The sequence below is a fragment of the Triturus cristatus genome, chromosome 6 (assembly GCF_964204655.1).
Source record: "Triturus cristatus chromosome 6, aTriCri1.1, whole genome shotgun sequence".
Lineage (NCBI taxonomy): Eukaryota > Metazoa > Chordata > Amphibia > Caudata > Salamandridae > Triturus > Triturus cristatus.
This window is the reverse complement of record NC_140589.1, coordinates 1,823,767,560-1,823,781,093: the sequence shown is the minus strand read 5'-3', so window position 1 is coordinate 1,823,781,093 and position 13,534 is coordinate 1,823,767,560. Positions and strand designations below refer to the sequence as shown.

General features: G+C 47.8%; 2 protein-coding genes across 2 annotated transcripts in view; one reads left to right on the top strand and one right to left on the bottom strand.

Moving 5' to 3' along the window:
• Window positions 1–13,534, top strand: part of HADHB (hydroxyacyl-CoA dehydrogenase trifunctional multienzyme complex subunit beta) — a 341,378-nt gene that overhangs the window by 120,705 nt on the left and 207,139 nt on the right. The window lies entirely within an intron of this gene.
• The window catches only part of HADHA (hydroxyacyl-CoA dehydrogenase trifunctional multienzyme complex subunit alpha), a 146,004-nt gene that overhangs the window by 73,464 nt on the left and 59,006 nt on the right, over window positions 1–13,534 (bottom strand). Inside the window, exon 8 of the mRNA XM_085613197.1 lies at window positions 938–1,060. Coding sequence (XP_085469323.1) covers window positions 938–1,060 — 123 coding nt within the window. The remainder of the gene's footprint in view (window positions 1–937; window positions 1,061–13,534) is intronic.

Here is a 13,534-nt window from a genome sequence, read left to right as displayed (position 1 = left end):
GACAACGAGCGAGGGACAACGAGCGAGGGACAACGAGCGAGGGACAACGAGCGAGGGACAACGAGCGAGGGACAACGAGCGAGGGACAACGAGCGAGGGACAACGAGCGAGGGACAACGAGCGAGGGACGAAACCCCGAAACCGGTCCTAGGATGCTGGCTTCTAGTCCAGGGAGGACCTGGCTTGGCAGTTCGGGCTGGACTGTTCCCATGAGGCACAGGGTCAAGACTGATTTGCATATGGCTGGGTTTAAACTGGAATGGCATGGTGAGCAAAAAAACGATGGATTTAGGCCCAGATCTCTGTACTGGGGTGAATGTATGACATTGTTCTGCATTCTGTCCATCAACTGTTTTTGCATTTGTCACCCCGAGTGGGATGGGTATGCTCAGACGTGAGTCCCGTGCTCTCCATGCCCCTGGAATCAAGCTATCCTGGCTGGAGAGGGGGGTGAAACCCCGAAACCGGTCCTAGGATGCTTGCTTCTAGTCCAGGGAGCACCTGGCTTGGCAGTTCGGGCTGGACTGTTCCCATGAGGCACAGGGTCAAGACTGATTTGCATATGGCTAGGTTCAAACTGGAACGGCATGGTGAGCAAGAAACGATCCATTTAGGCCCAGATCTCTGTACTGCGGTGTATGTATGACATTGTTCTGCATTCGGTCCATCAACTGTTTTTGCATTTGTGTTATACTAATCCTGCAGTTATTCTGGAAGTCCACCAATGGCAATAATTGTGATGCCATCAGGGTTAAGGTAATGTGACATGACTTTCACAGAATATTTGAGGTCATAGGATATACAAGGACACTTCCTATGTCAGCATTACGGTCAAAGGGTGAGGGGTTTCATTTTCACTACCCCTGGAATTTTGGTAAATCGATGTCCATGTTGCATGCTCCTTGCGGATAAACAAACATGTATCAGTAACACTTACTCTGCACCAGCCCTTTCTCCTTCTTGAGAGAAACTGTCTTGTTGAGAATGCCTTTCGTGTACTGGATCGCGACCTCCTCCAGGTATTCAATAGTCCTCTCTTCGGGGCTCTTTAATCCAGGCCCTGGGAAAAGCAGAACAGACTAGTTACATTGCCATACATTGATTCAACAAGAGCAGACAAACAAGAATTCCTATTCTAGGACACTCTCAGAGTGAGTCATGTTCTAATGTAATGAGCGGTCAAGAAGCCAGCTGTAACCACGGAGTTGCTTGTGATAATTACATGGTGAATATAGATCTAGAACAAATTGCTCCTTTTTATCACAAAAAGGCCTTAGGAAATCTAGATGTCTCCTGCTGGCCATGGAGAATAATAATATTTAGAAAACGTAGTAAATGCTAGCATAGGTATTTTATTTTTAAAAACAGTACAGAACCAAAAAGGTGTACATTTGTTTTATTGAAGGAGCAAAAATAACTTGGACTTCGGAACTGTAAAAAAAAAAAAAAAAAAAAATAGATTTCACAAGCTGTGGACAAAGGGAATAATGGTGTGCTGCATTCAAAGGTCACTTCAAGTTTTCTTAAGTAACCACAATGTTCAAGGTTGATATTCACAACATACAAGTGTGCAAAATTTGATTTTTCCAAATTGTAACAAATTGAAACTATTTCCTCCCATATTTATATTCAGATAAGCAGTCACTCTCGGCTTAACAGACTCACTTGCAAGTCTCTCAGCCTGCAATAGTTTAAACCAAATGGTCTGCAACTGTTTTCTGCTAAGTGTGTGGGCCACCAGGGTTCTTAAACAACTGTTGGCAACCTGCCTTACACAGGCGGGATTCTACGTACGCCAGCCAAAGAATGCTCTTGCCTTTATTTCAAGAAGCAGTCTGATGATGTCTCTAGTCAGGCCTGCCTCGGTATATTTAGGATGAGCATTCGAGACCTCTTGTATATACTCATATATTAGTATATACATGTGTGTATGTACTTTGTGGGCTCTGGAGATCAGACCTCGGACTGGTCTGCTTCCGCTTAGGGACTTTTTTTTCTGTTTAACTGCCTCGATTTAACAGTCTTCATAGAAAAGGACCAGCAGAGGTCAGTAAAATACCAGAATTGCTTTCTGCCGAGGGACTTTTTCTTTTTTCTTCTGGCAACTGCCTCTGTTTAACTTTCTTGATAACGACAAGCAGAGGTCAGTAAAATACCCGAATCACTTTATCATTCTCTAGATTTCAGTCCATAGAAATGGTCTTCCACGAGCACCCGTAGACAGCAATATTTTTTTCAAATCTTGTATTTTCACTGATATGACCACCGAAGGCCCTGATTATATATTAAAAACAGAGCTTTGGACTATACCATTTCCCGCTGAAAGGCAATATTTCTCTCCTTGTGTTCCCATACCTAGTTTATCAAGCAGTTTGGTGCTCACTTTCCCTCCATGTTAAAGAACAGTACATGTTTCAGCACCCAGGCTAACGTGTTGCATAGCTAAACACATACAAGGTCCCAAAGGCGAGACCGGTTGCATTGCAAATGCTTGTTTGCATAAGGCGAGCCAAAACAGAAGGGCAGGCACTAATATAATCTTCACCAAATGGGATGTTCACTTCTCTGTGACAAAAGAAGTTCGGGGTAGAGTTCGGTCCCCTAAGATTCTTATACAGAATCCATTTTCTTCAACTTGGATTAAGCTGCACATATGAATACTCAAGACTTCAGCCCCGTAAGTACTAATTGGGAGGCACTGCATTTTAAAAATCTTCAATAGAGGAACAATTGCTCCCCCCTTCTTGGGTTGGGCTAAGCTAAACAATGAACTGATGGCTCTGGAGAATTTATTTCCACTATATGCGAAGTGTGCTCTCCATGAGCCATTAACAGCGAAAACCAATCACAGATAAGAAAAAGTGTTCACACATTTTAGACTAAATTAACCAACTGCTAAAGATTCCAAATTATGCTTCTTTGGGCCGCCGGTCATAATAAATGGGGCCTTCGGAGTACAGGCAACTAAACACTGCATAGTCGTCATACAGTAGCGATGGTAAAAAAGAGCCTTTAACTTTAGGGATATGAGGGGTAGTGGTAAGTAAAAAAGGATGAAGGTAGTTTATGTACAGAATAAATACAAGTGGAGCTAAAACACATCCTTGTCTCGCACCTCTACAGATCTTCACATCTCGAGGCACCTCCTCCTGAGCATGGATTCTTATTCTAGCCTTAAATCCCCTGTGCAAGGATGACAAAAAGTGTACTATTCAAAGTGTTATAAAAAGGTAGAACACAGCTTCAAAAGGTTTACACTGTCCAGCGCTGTGGTCAAATCCATGAATGCGAGGTAAATTGGGAATCCTCAGAATTACCTTAGGTGTCTGTCGCAGTTGACAATCAGCAATGGAGCACGCGCGGTTAAGCCACCTGGGCCTATTAATTGGTGATTTGATCAGAATCATAAGCTTTTTAATACGATTACAGAGATGGACAAAGGCTATCGCTGCAGGGTAATCAGTGTTGGGCTCAGCAAGGCAGGCCCCCAACACGGGCAAGTTCTCACTGATCACTTTCTGAAATAAGTGAATGGGTGTGACAGCCCTCCATTTTAATCTTAATCCATCGGATGAAGTATCAAGTTTACTAGCCACGATTTCCCTGGTGTAAGAGGGTTTTTTGGGCCAGGGCAAGAACTACCTCAAATGGGTTATGGTCACCATGACTAGAGGGGAATCACTTTACCAGATTAGAGAACTTCGAGATTGGATGATATGAAGAAATAATCTATTATGGATGTGTGACCTTGGCCGCTGAAGGTGGGGAGTAGTTCTGTGTCACTACATACGATATCCATGACATTTTTTAAGTCATGGGCTGCCAGAAACGATGCCAGCTCACGTCCTCCGGCATCAGATCTATTTTGTATGCAAGAGGTGTTGAGGGTGGCATAGTTTTCAAAAACTAAACTGGGGCTCAATAAACTCAGTCTTGTATTAAAATCTCCCCGTAAACAAAAACCAGCACGCTGGCTATTGTCACTAAGGTTTTTAAAGGAGTGAAGAGATATATATTCAAACAAGGTTAAGAATTTGGTGTTAGGCACATTACTAAAATAATCATTATAGAAATTGATTGAATATAAAGTTGGCCCTCTTTTGTACCTCACTGCCATAAAATTGGTGTTAACCATCTCAAAAACCCTCACACTGCCTTCCGCTTTAATACTCAATCAAATAGCCAACCCACCCTGACCTGGAGGGAGTTGTTGGCTTATAACATACAAAAGCATCTATTAGGTATATCATGTGTCAACCAAGTCTCCTGGAACATTATAAAATCAAACTAGCCAATAAAAAGAAGCCAGTCCGGACATAGCAACTTAGATTGTAGCCCGGCAACATTCCAACTCAAGGTTTTTTGTGCATGGCCGTTAGGGCTTTCTATTCTGCTCGGGCTAGACAAAATCTTAGGAACAGGCTCGGGAGCCATTCATGAGATACCGGACTGGACCGCACGATAAAAGCAGGAATCAGTCAATTCAAACCGTCAAGGCCTTCTAAAGTAGAGAACGTGTTCCACTGCGCAAAGGTTGGTGGTGGTGGTGGGGGGGGGCGGGGGGTTAGAGGGGCATGAATTCTCAATGCCAGCGGTTTGTGAAAAATAACCAAGAGGGAGGCTGCAAACATTGGCATAAAGGCCACTAGCGTTCTCTTGCTGTTTTAGTATATTACGCCCGCTCAATTACCTGAGCGAAGATTTGTGCGGTGGAACACGTTTTCTACTTTCGAGGGGCTTGAGGGTTTGAATTGACTGAGTCCTGCTTTTATCGTCTGGTCCAGTCCGGTATCTAATGTATCCAATAACGGGGGGGGGGGGATGCGAGCAGAACCCAGACACTTCTCCAAACTCACCAGTCATTGTCATTGCCAAATCTGGTACAGAGGGTTTCAAGTAATGGGGGATAGTCATAGAAGTCATGTTATGAGCTATAGTTCTATAGGTGGTGAAGTCTTACAAAAATGATGTGGAAGGCTTTCAAGAATATGCATGCTAGCAGTATCAGCAAGCACACCTGTGATGTGTTCGTACTTTCCTGTGCCAGGAATGAGACAATATGCAGCATGGAAGATGAGGAGGCAGAGGTTTATCAACTGAACTGCCACTACTAAAGTGTGGGATAATGATGGCATGCTTTGGATGTTTCAGGGAGGAAGGAAGGTCTCAATTGTCCTGAGTTCGCCAGTTCATGCCATTAAATATGGGATTTGTTTTGCAATGTTCAACAAGAGGCGACCTGCCTATAAAGAAACCAGGTGATATGCTGTAAAGCATAAGCACTGGCATGAGATTGTTGAACTTAAAGTGGCACAGTGTAGGAAAATGCCCTTTTTTGACATGGCCATCCCCACTTTTTGCCTTGTATCTGATGCAATTTTGACCAAAGTGCACTGGGTTCCTGCTATCCAGGTCCACAGCGCCAGATCTCTTTCCCTAAACTGTATAATTACTCCCCAAATTGACCATACCTTTAGCACCCACTGTAAGTCCCTAGTAAATGGTACCTCAAATACCCAGGGCATGGGTGTAAGAAACTGGCTCTATATATACTACACCAAAATGAGGTATAGAGTCCAAGTGACCCCAGAGGTTACAGTTAGATAGAACCTTACTCTCTATTTGTGGTAGAGTGGTCGAGCAGTAAGGCAATATCAGAGGACAGTGTTAAGCATTTGATGTACACACCAAGTCTGCAAATGAATTCACGCACTCAAGAACTGAACTCTAGGCCAATTGTTTTTGTATAAAAAAAAAATATACGGTTTTATTTTAGAACCAAGCAAGCCTGGCACAGGTAAGCATAAAATACTTTGCAGTAATAAGTTGCTGATTGTAGAACAGTTTGAAAATGCAAAAGAAATTGTACTTTGTTTGATTTACAGGGAATGCAGTACATTGAAATGAATAGACTTTTTCAGTAAATTACAGGCAAGTTACTTTTTACGTTACTTTTCTAACTCAGTGCTGGATACCTAGCTTCAGCACTGGGACAATGTTGTCAATGTTATCCTATGGAGGAAAAACAGGTTATCGGTTCACAGGTAAGTAATCGACTGTGGGAGTTAAGGTTCTGGGGTTAGACTTGGGGGTCCCCCAGGGTCAGTGATGCACTTTTGTTTCACCCTCAGCGGCACCAGGGCGGCCGGGTGCAGAGTGTTGAGGCCCAATGTTATACAATGGGGGGGATAGGGGGCCTCCTGTTGATGGCTGCTGGCAAGCAGGCCACTGGGTTGTGGGAGCAAAGCTCCTAGGGTTTAGGTCAGGGCAAATAGGGAACCAAATTAGCACCAAAGGTGCAACCTCAGCGGCACTATGGCGGCCGGGTGCAGGGTGCTGTTTTGATGTCGGGTGCCCTGTTATTTTCAATGGAGAACCTCCGGTTAGAAGAAACACTGCAGGCTCAGAGACGAGGATGTTCTGGGTGCGACCAACACTTTGAGGGGTAAGTTGGGACGTCTTGGATTGGTTAGGCACCGTTGGTTTTGGCACACAAGGCCGTGGGGCGTCGGGTGCAGGGGTGCCTTAGGACGTCAGAAAGTCTTACCCGCTCGGGTCGCGGTAGAGGGGATCCTCTGGATTGAGACTTCAGGTGTCGACTGGAGGCTTGAGGCAGTTTAGGAGTTGCTGGATCTCGGGTCAGGATCGCCGGGGTGACCTCTTTGTGGTGTTTTTCCACTCTAGCTCGGGCTGGGTTCAACGGGTGCAGAGTGTGCTGCATTCGCAGTATCAGACCGGAGCCAGAAGCTGCAGTTTGAACAAGTCTGGTGTTCACAGGAGAAGCAGTCTTGGAAGTGAAGGAAGGCAGGTCCTCCGGGCTTTTTGAGGTTGCTGGCTGCAGGACACACCAGGATTTCGCAGGAGCAGGTTCGAGGGGAGACAGGTCGGTAGGGCTGGTGCCAAGTCAGTGGGCATCGTCCTCTTACCTCTGCATGGCTCTTCGTCCTTCTTTTCTTGTTGTCAGGCTGGATCGGAGGAAGCAAGGTTCAGGGTGCCCCCTGAATACTAAATTTAGGGGCGTTACAGGTAGGTAAAGGGTATGGACCAATGGGTCCCTTCCCTGGGGTGGGTACACCCCCTATTGTGCCACTCTCCAGTGGGACGGGGGCAGGAGCCTGTCCCCGATTAGGTTGGTCCCCCCCATCCTCAAGATGGCAGGGACTCGAGGTTGTGCTTCGCTCCCCCACGTGAGGGGTGGAATTGGCAGAGGTGGGCACACCTCTTTCCCTCACTTGTTTTTCCCGCAAGTTCTCCCGCCCAAAGTGGGGGCTAGAACCAGTGGGTGACCATTTGCTGAAAGTAGCAAATGGTCTGGGGAGGCTCACAAAAGCGGCATGCCTTTGAACCTTGCCCTTCGTGAACTCTGCCCATCCTGGGGGAGTAGGCTTGGCACCTTGTCCCAGGATGTACATTGTTTCAGGCACCAGAGAGCAGCAGGCTCTCGGCCCAGGTGTCCAGAAACATGTTTGGTGGTGGCAGCCTAAGCGGCTACTAAGTCGGGTCACTAGAAGTTGGTCGAGTTTAAGGGGACATCTCGAAGATGCCCTCTGTTGTGAATTTTACATTAAATCCCACACTGGCTTCAGTGTGGGTTTAATGTGATGAGAAGTGGATACCAAACTTCCCAGTTTTTAGTGTAGCCATTATGGTGCTGTGGAGTTCATAATGACAAAGTCCCAGCACCATATACTCTTAATGGCAACACTGCACTTACAATGCCCAAGAATGGACTTGGGCACTGTAGGGGCACAGGGCTCATGCCCTTGTGCCCTCACCACTGACATAGTGCACCCAGCTGGAGAGGTGGTTGATCTAGGCCAGGCAGTGTTTTGTTAGGGATGGAACACAGGGCTGTGTGCCATGTCGACTCTTTACTTTGTTCTGCACCAAGACACGCAGCATGCAAAGGCAGTGTGTGAGTGAAAAGGTGCAGGGCCTCTAAGGGTGGCACAATAAGTGTTGCAGCCCATAGGGGCCTTCCCTCTTCACAATGCCCTGGGTACCCGTGGTACCATTTACCAGGGGCCCACCTGTGGCCAGGGATGCCAATTGGGTTTAGGCTTCAATGCAGCTTTAGGGAAGGAACATAGGCCCTGGGGACCTGTGAGAAAGTGGCTCTGTATATACTGTTCCTTAATAGGTACAGGGTGTACAGAGTCCACAGACCCCAAGGGTTTAACAGAGGTTAAAGTTAGATATAACCTTACTCTCCAAAGTGGTAGCCTGGTCGAGCAGTAAGGCAGTATCAGAGGACAGTGTAAAGCATTTGTTGTACACACTCAGTCAGCAAATAGTTCCACACACTCAATAACTGAACTCTAGGCCAATGGTTTGACGCGGGCAGGTTAAATAACCTCCAGGGGATATCTGTGCAGGAACGAATGTGTTTCTCCCCCTGTGGACGCGCCATGCACCTGATGAGGAGCTCTTTTTAACATAAATTGGTGACCCCCTCTTAAATCAAATACGTAAGGTAGGGGCGCCTATTAAGGGTTGACCAACATTTTTGTTCTCACCCTTACTTTTCTCACCCCACTGTAGATAGTTTTATTCGAGCACACTTCACTTCACTTAAGGTCCTGACGAAGCGCCGCGAGATCCTCCTGACTCAATGTGCGCGAAACATGTTGACCATAAGAGTTGAGCGTAGCTAGCCACTCATCCTTTGTGAGCACATATAGCTTTTACGCCACTCAACCCCCCCTTTTTAACTAGGTGGTCGACTGAGCCAATAAACTTCAATTTCAGATCAACCAACCTTTTTAATCACCTACATCTACACTCCCGGGCCCTCACACGCACGCACCATACGGCAGGGAACAAAAGATCTCCGACAAAGAGCCCCTGTATGGGTGCCCGTCGGGTATTGCACCGCCGACCCGACGAGGAGCAGAACCCAGATGATGAAGCATGACACCTAGCTTGCTGGGTGTGTGAGGGTTTTAGTTCCACCCTGAAGGGATTCCCTTCCCTTGTGCACTTTCTTTCATTAGGTTGAAGTCTGAATTGGAATACTTTATTCCCTGCAGACTTCCTGTCCTGCAGGAACTACACATCTCTCGTTGACACTGTTTTATTTTAGAACCAACACTTGGAATTAAAATATACTTTCTCGACAGGAGATGTTTCATAAAAATACTTTTGTATAAGCAATAGACTTTACTAAACAGTTACAAGTAGTTGCAATAAACAACTCTATTTCTAAACACAATACATTGAGCTCAATGATCAATTCAAATGATATGCAACAGATTACTTTTTAGATTACTTCTGTAATTCCAGGCCTGGATCCTAGATCCAGTCCTGGGTCAGTTCTCAGAATCAGCTGTTGAAAGTCGACTTTGGTACTGTAATGATTTTTAACTAATATTTAGCTATTTTAAAAGTTAGCACTTAGAAAATATTTCAGAGCAAACAATCAATTATTCCCTATGGAAGAAAATGTAGGTTACAGGTACAGTAGGTTATCGTTACTTTTGTAATCCAGTACTGGGTGCCTAGACTCAGTACTGAGACCTTTATCCAAAACAGGTAAGTAATTACGTTTTCAGATGTTATACGATTTTTGACGAATATTTAGAAATTGCAGAAATCAACACTTAGAAGAAATTTGACAGAAAAACAGTCAATGGTTTCCTATGGAAGAAAAATGAGTTAAAGGTAAGTATAGTTGTGGGTACTTTTCAGAGTCAGTGCTAGGCACCAAGATCCAGCACTGGGAGCTCACCTAAGAGCAGGTGAGTAAATTCGTTGTCACTCGGCTGATTTTTGGTGATTATTTGAAGATTTGAAAAGTCCACACTTAGAAGAAATTTCAGGAAAAAGCCAGCCAATGTTACCCTATGAGGAAAATAGAGTTTGCGGTTGAAGGGTAAGTACTCGACTGGCAATGTTGAGGTTCTGGGCACAGACTCAGGGGTCTCCCAGGGTCAGGTAGGTATAGTTGTTTCACCCTCAGTGACTCTAGGGCGGCCGGGTGCAGAGAGAGTTAGGCCTAATGTTATCCTATGAGGGATAGGGGGGCCTGGGTTGGTGGCTGCTGTCTGGCAAGCCACGCGGCTGTGGGAGCTGGGCTCCTGGTCACTTACTCAGGGCAAGTGGGGAAGTAGGTTAGAGTAGAGTTTTCACTGCCAGGGCCACTCGGGCGGCTGGGTGCAGGGTGCTTTTGAGCCGTCGGGCGCTCAATTGGTTTCTATGGGAAATCTCCGGTTTGGAAAAAGACTGCAGGCTCGGGGACGAGGACTCTTCAGGTGCCACCACCACTTCGAGGGGTAAGTTGGGTAGTTGGAGGATAGGTAGGTACCCCGGGATTGGGCACAGAGGGCCGTGGGGCGCCGGGTGCAGGGGTGCCTTTTGATGTCGGAAATCTTACCCTCTGTTGATCGCGGTTGGGGTGGCACTCTGTTCTGAGGCTGCAGGCTTCTTCAGGATTGTCGAGGGGGGTCCTTGGGTGCCGGACTCGGGGTCACAGTCGCCGTGGGGTCGTCCTCGTGGGTTTAGTTCACTCCGGCACCGGCCAGGCTTGGCGGGTGCAGAGTGGGCTGGGATCGCGGTTCCGGGCTGCTGACAGGGGTGAAAGGTAGGTTCTGAGTAGAGCCTCTACTCATGGGAGTACCAGGGGATCAGAGTTCAAAGGTAGCCAGGTCCTCCGGGGTTTCTGAGGTTGCTGGCCACAAGAGATGCCGAGTTTGGAGCAGGAGCATGTCCGAGGTTGACAGGCCGGTAGGGCTGGGGCCAAAGCAGTTGGTGTCTCCCTCTCCTTCGCAGCTGCAGGGCAGGTCTTCTTTTCTTCTCGCTCTTCTTGTAGTTTCGGAATCTGGAATCTGGGGAAGGAAGGTTCAGGGTGCCCCTAAATACTAGATTTAGGGGCGTTACAGGTAGGTGAAGGCCAGGGACCAATGGGTCCCTGACCTGGGGTGGGTACACCCCCTATCCTGCCTCTCTCCTGTGGGAGGGGGGCAGTAGCCTAATCCTGATAGGGTAGGGCCTCCCATCTTCAAGATGGCGAGAGCCCGGAGATGTGCTTCACCTCGCCTCCCCCACCTGAGGGGTGGGGTGGGGTGGGCAGGCTGGCACATCCCCTGTCCTTGTATGGGGTTTCCGGCCAAGCTTCCCGCCAGAGTGGGGGGTTGCAGTGGCCTGGGGAAACTCCTTGAGGCGGCAGGCCTTTGAAGCTTCCCTTTGCTCATCCTGGGGGAGGAGATTTATCACCTCACCCAGGATGTGCATTGTTGCAGGCCCGGGAGAGCAGGGGCTCCCCCACCCAGGGGTCCAGCAACGTGTCTGCTGTGTGGCAGCCTGGGCAGCCTCAGAGAAGACGTGGATTGTAGGTTAGTTGTAAGGGGGCATCTCTAAGATGCCCTCTGGGGTGCTTGGTACATTAAATCCCACACTGGCATCAGTGTGGGTTTAATGTGCTGAGAAGTTTGATACCAAACTTCCCAGTCTTTAGCGTTGCCATTATGGTGCTGTGGAGCTAGTGTTTGACGAGCTCTCAGCACCATGTACTCTTAAATGGCAGCACTGCACTTACAGTGCCCGGGAATGGACCTGGGTACTGTAGGGGCACGGGGCTCCTGCTCCTGTGCCCACACCATGGACATAAGGCACCCAGCCAGAGGGGTGACTGACATATGCCTTGGCAGTGTAGGTGATGGGCATGGCACACAGAGATGTGTGCCATGTCGACTCTTCAGTTTGTCCTGTACCCAGACACTCAGCCTGCAAAGGCAGTGTGTGTGTGTGTGTGTGTAAGGGTACAGGGCCCCTAAGGGTGGCACAATGAGTGCTGCAGCCCTTAGGGGTCTTCCCTGGTCACAAGGCCCTGGGTACCTAGGGTACCATTTACCAGGGGCTGACATGTGGCCAGGGTTTGCCAATTTGGAGTTTGTGTTTTAAGGAAGGAACATAGGCCCTGGGAACCTGATTGGCAGGAGTCCAGGGCACACTCAGTCAAAGTACATTCAGCAATTTAGCAAAAAGTGGGGGCATACCATGCAAGAAAGATGGCACTTCCTCACAGGACCTGATTAGCAGGAGCTCAGGGCACACTCAGTCAAAGTACATCAGCCATTCAGCAAAAAGTGGGGGCATGCCATGCAGAAAGAGGGCACTTTCTCACAATGGGTACTAAAAAGGTTCCCTAAGGACTGCAGCATGTATTGTGCCACCCTAAGGGACCCCCTCACCCAACTCACGGAGACTACAATTGCAGGCTGCGTGTCTTGGTGTAGATAAAAGTGAAAACACAACACTGTACACATGTAAATGTAAATGTAGTTGAGCTTATATAGCGCACAGCTACCCGCTGTGGGTTTCCCGGCGCTTGCTTAGGGAACCCATCCTGGTATTCCCCTGTGAGATAGCAGGGTATCCACAAGGTGAAAGTCAGGCATCCCGCTGCGAGGGGCCATTGTGGAGATTAAGCAAGCTATTGCCCAGAGTCGCAGAGTGTGAACCCATGAGTTGAGGAGGCACCGGGGCGAGAATTATCGAGTCCGTGGAATTTTTAGCCCAAGACCCGCCGAGGCGGGGAATTGAACCCTGGTCCAGGACCGATCTCAGCTTCTGGGTCTGCCGCCTCTAACCCCTGAGCCACACTTCATCCCTGTGTGCCATGCCTGCAGACGCTGCATGCAGTATAGGTAAGCCAACCCTACAGCAGGCCTTACAGACCTAAGGCAAGGTGCACTATATTACATGTGTGGGCATATCTGCCAGATCAAATACGCTCCTGTGTTGTTGTACAAGTCAATTCTTACATATCACAAGTGAACAGGGAAGCCATTTTAAGTACTTGTGCTGGACAATGGTAAAAACGAGTTACCCAGCCCCATGCTGGCTTTACTTAAATCTATAGTGTATGGTTTCAACTACCTTGTATTAATAAATATTAATAAACCCACAACGATTCCGGTGGATTTATTAATACATGCACCTAAATGGCACCCAAGAGGTGCCCTCTGAAAACCTACCAGCCTCTAGTGTGCTGGCTGACTGGTGTAGACCAGCCTACCACCACAGAGGTTTCTGACCCTTGCAGGTGGCAGCCTACGCTCTCTGAGGGTAGAAACAATGCCCGTCTTGGTCTGAGGTGTTGTCGCCTTTTCCAAGCAGGATGGCAAAGTAATCAGCATATCAAGGCAGGAGGCTTCAAAGACCTCTGCCGCCTTTGATATGTGACCTTGGCTACCTCAGACAGCGGAAAGGCCAACCCCCCGCCCTGGGTCAATTTGGCACCAGGACAGGCAGGAAATTAGATATGCAGAAAGGCGTGGTGCACTACCTGGCCAGTCACACCCCTAAGGTGAGCTGCCAGACGTGCCCCCGTTTAGGAATATTCAGCCATCTTGGTGATGGCAGAAATAGACACTCCGGGACAGGCTTATGCCCACTTTTCACAGGAAGTGGTCATGTAAGGTACTAGATTTAGGGGTGTTAAGGGTAGAGAAAGATAAGTAGCCCATTGGCTACCACCCGTCATAAAGCAGATTCTACTGACCTAATAAGGACACAGAAGAGCCGAGAAGCAGCA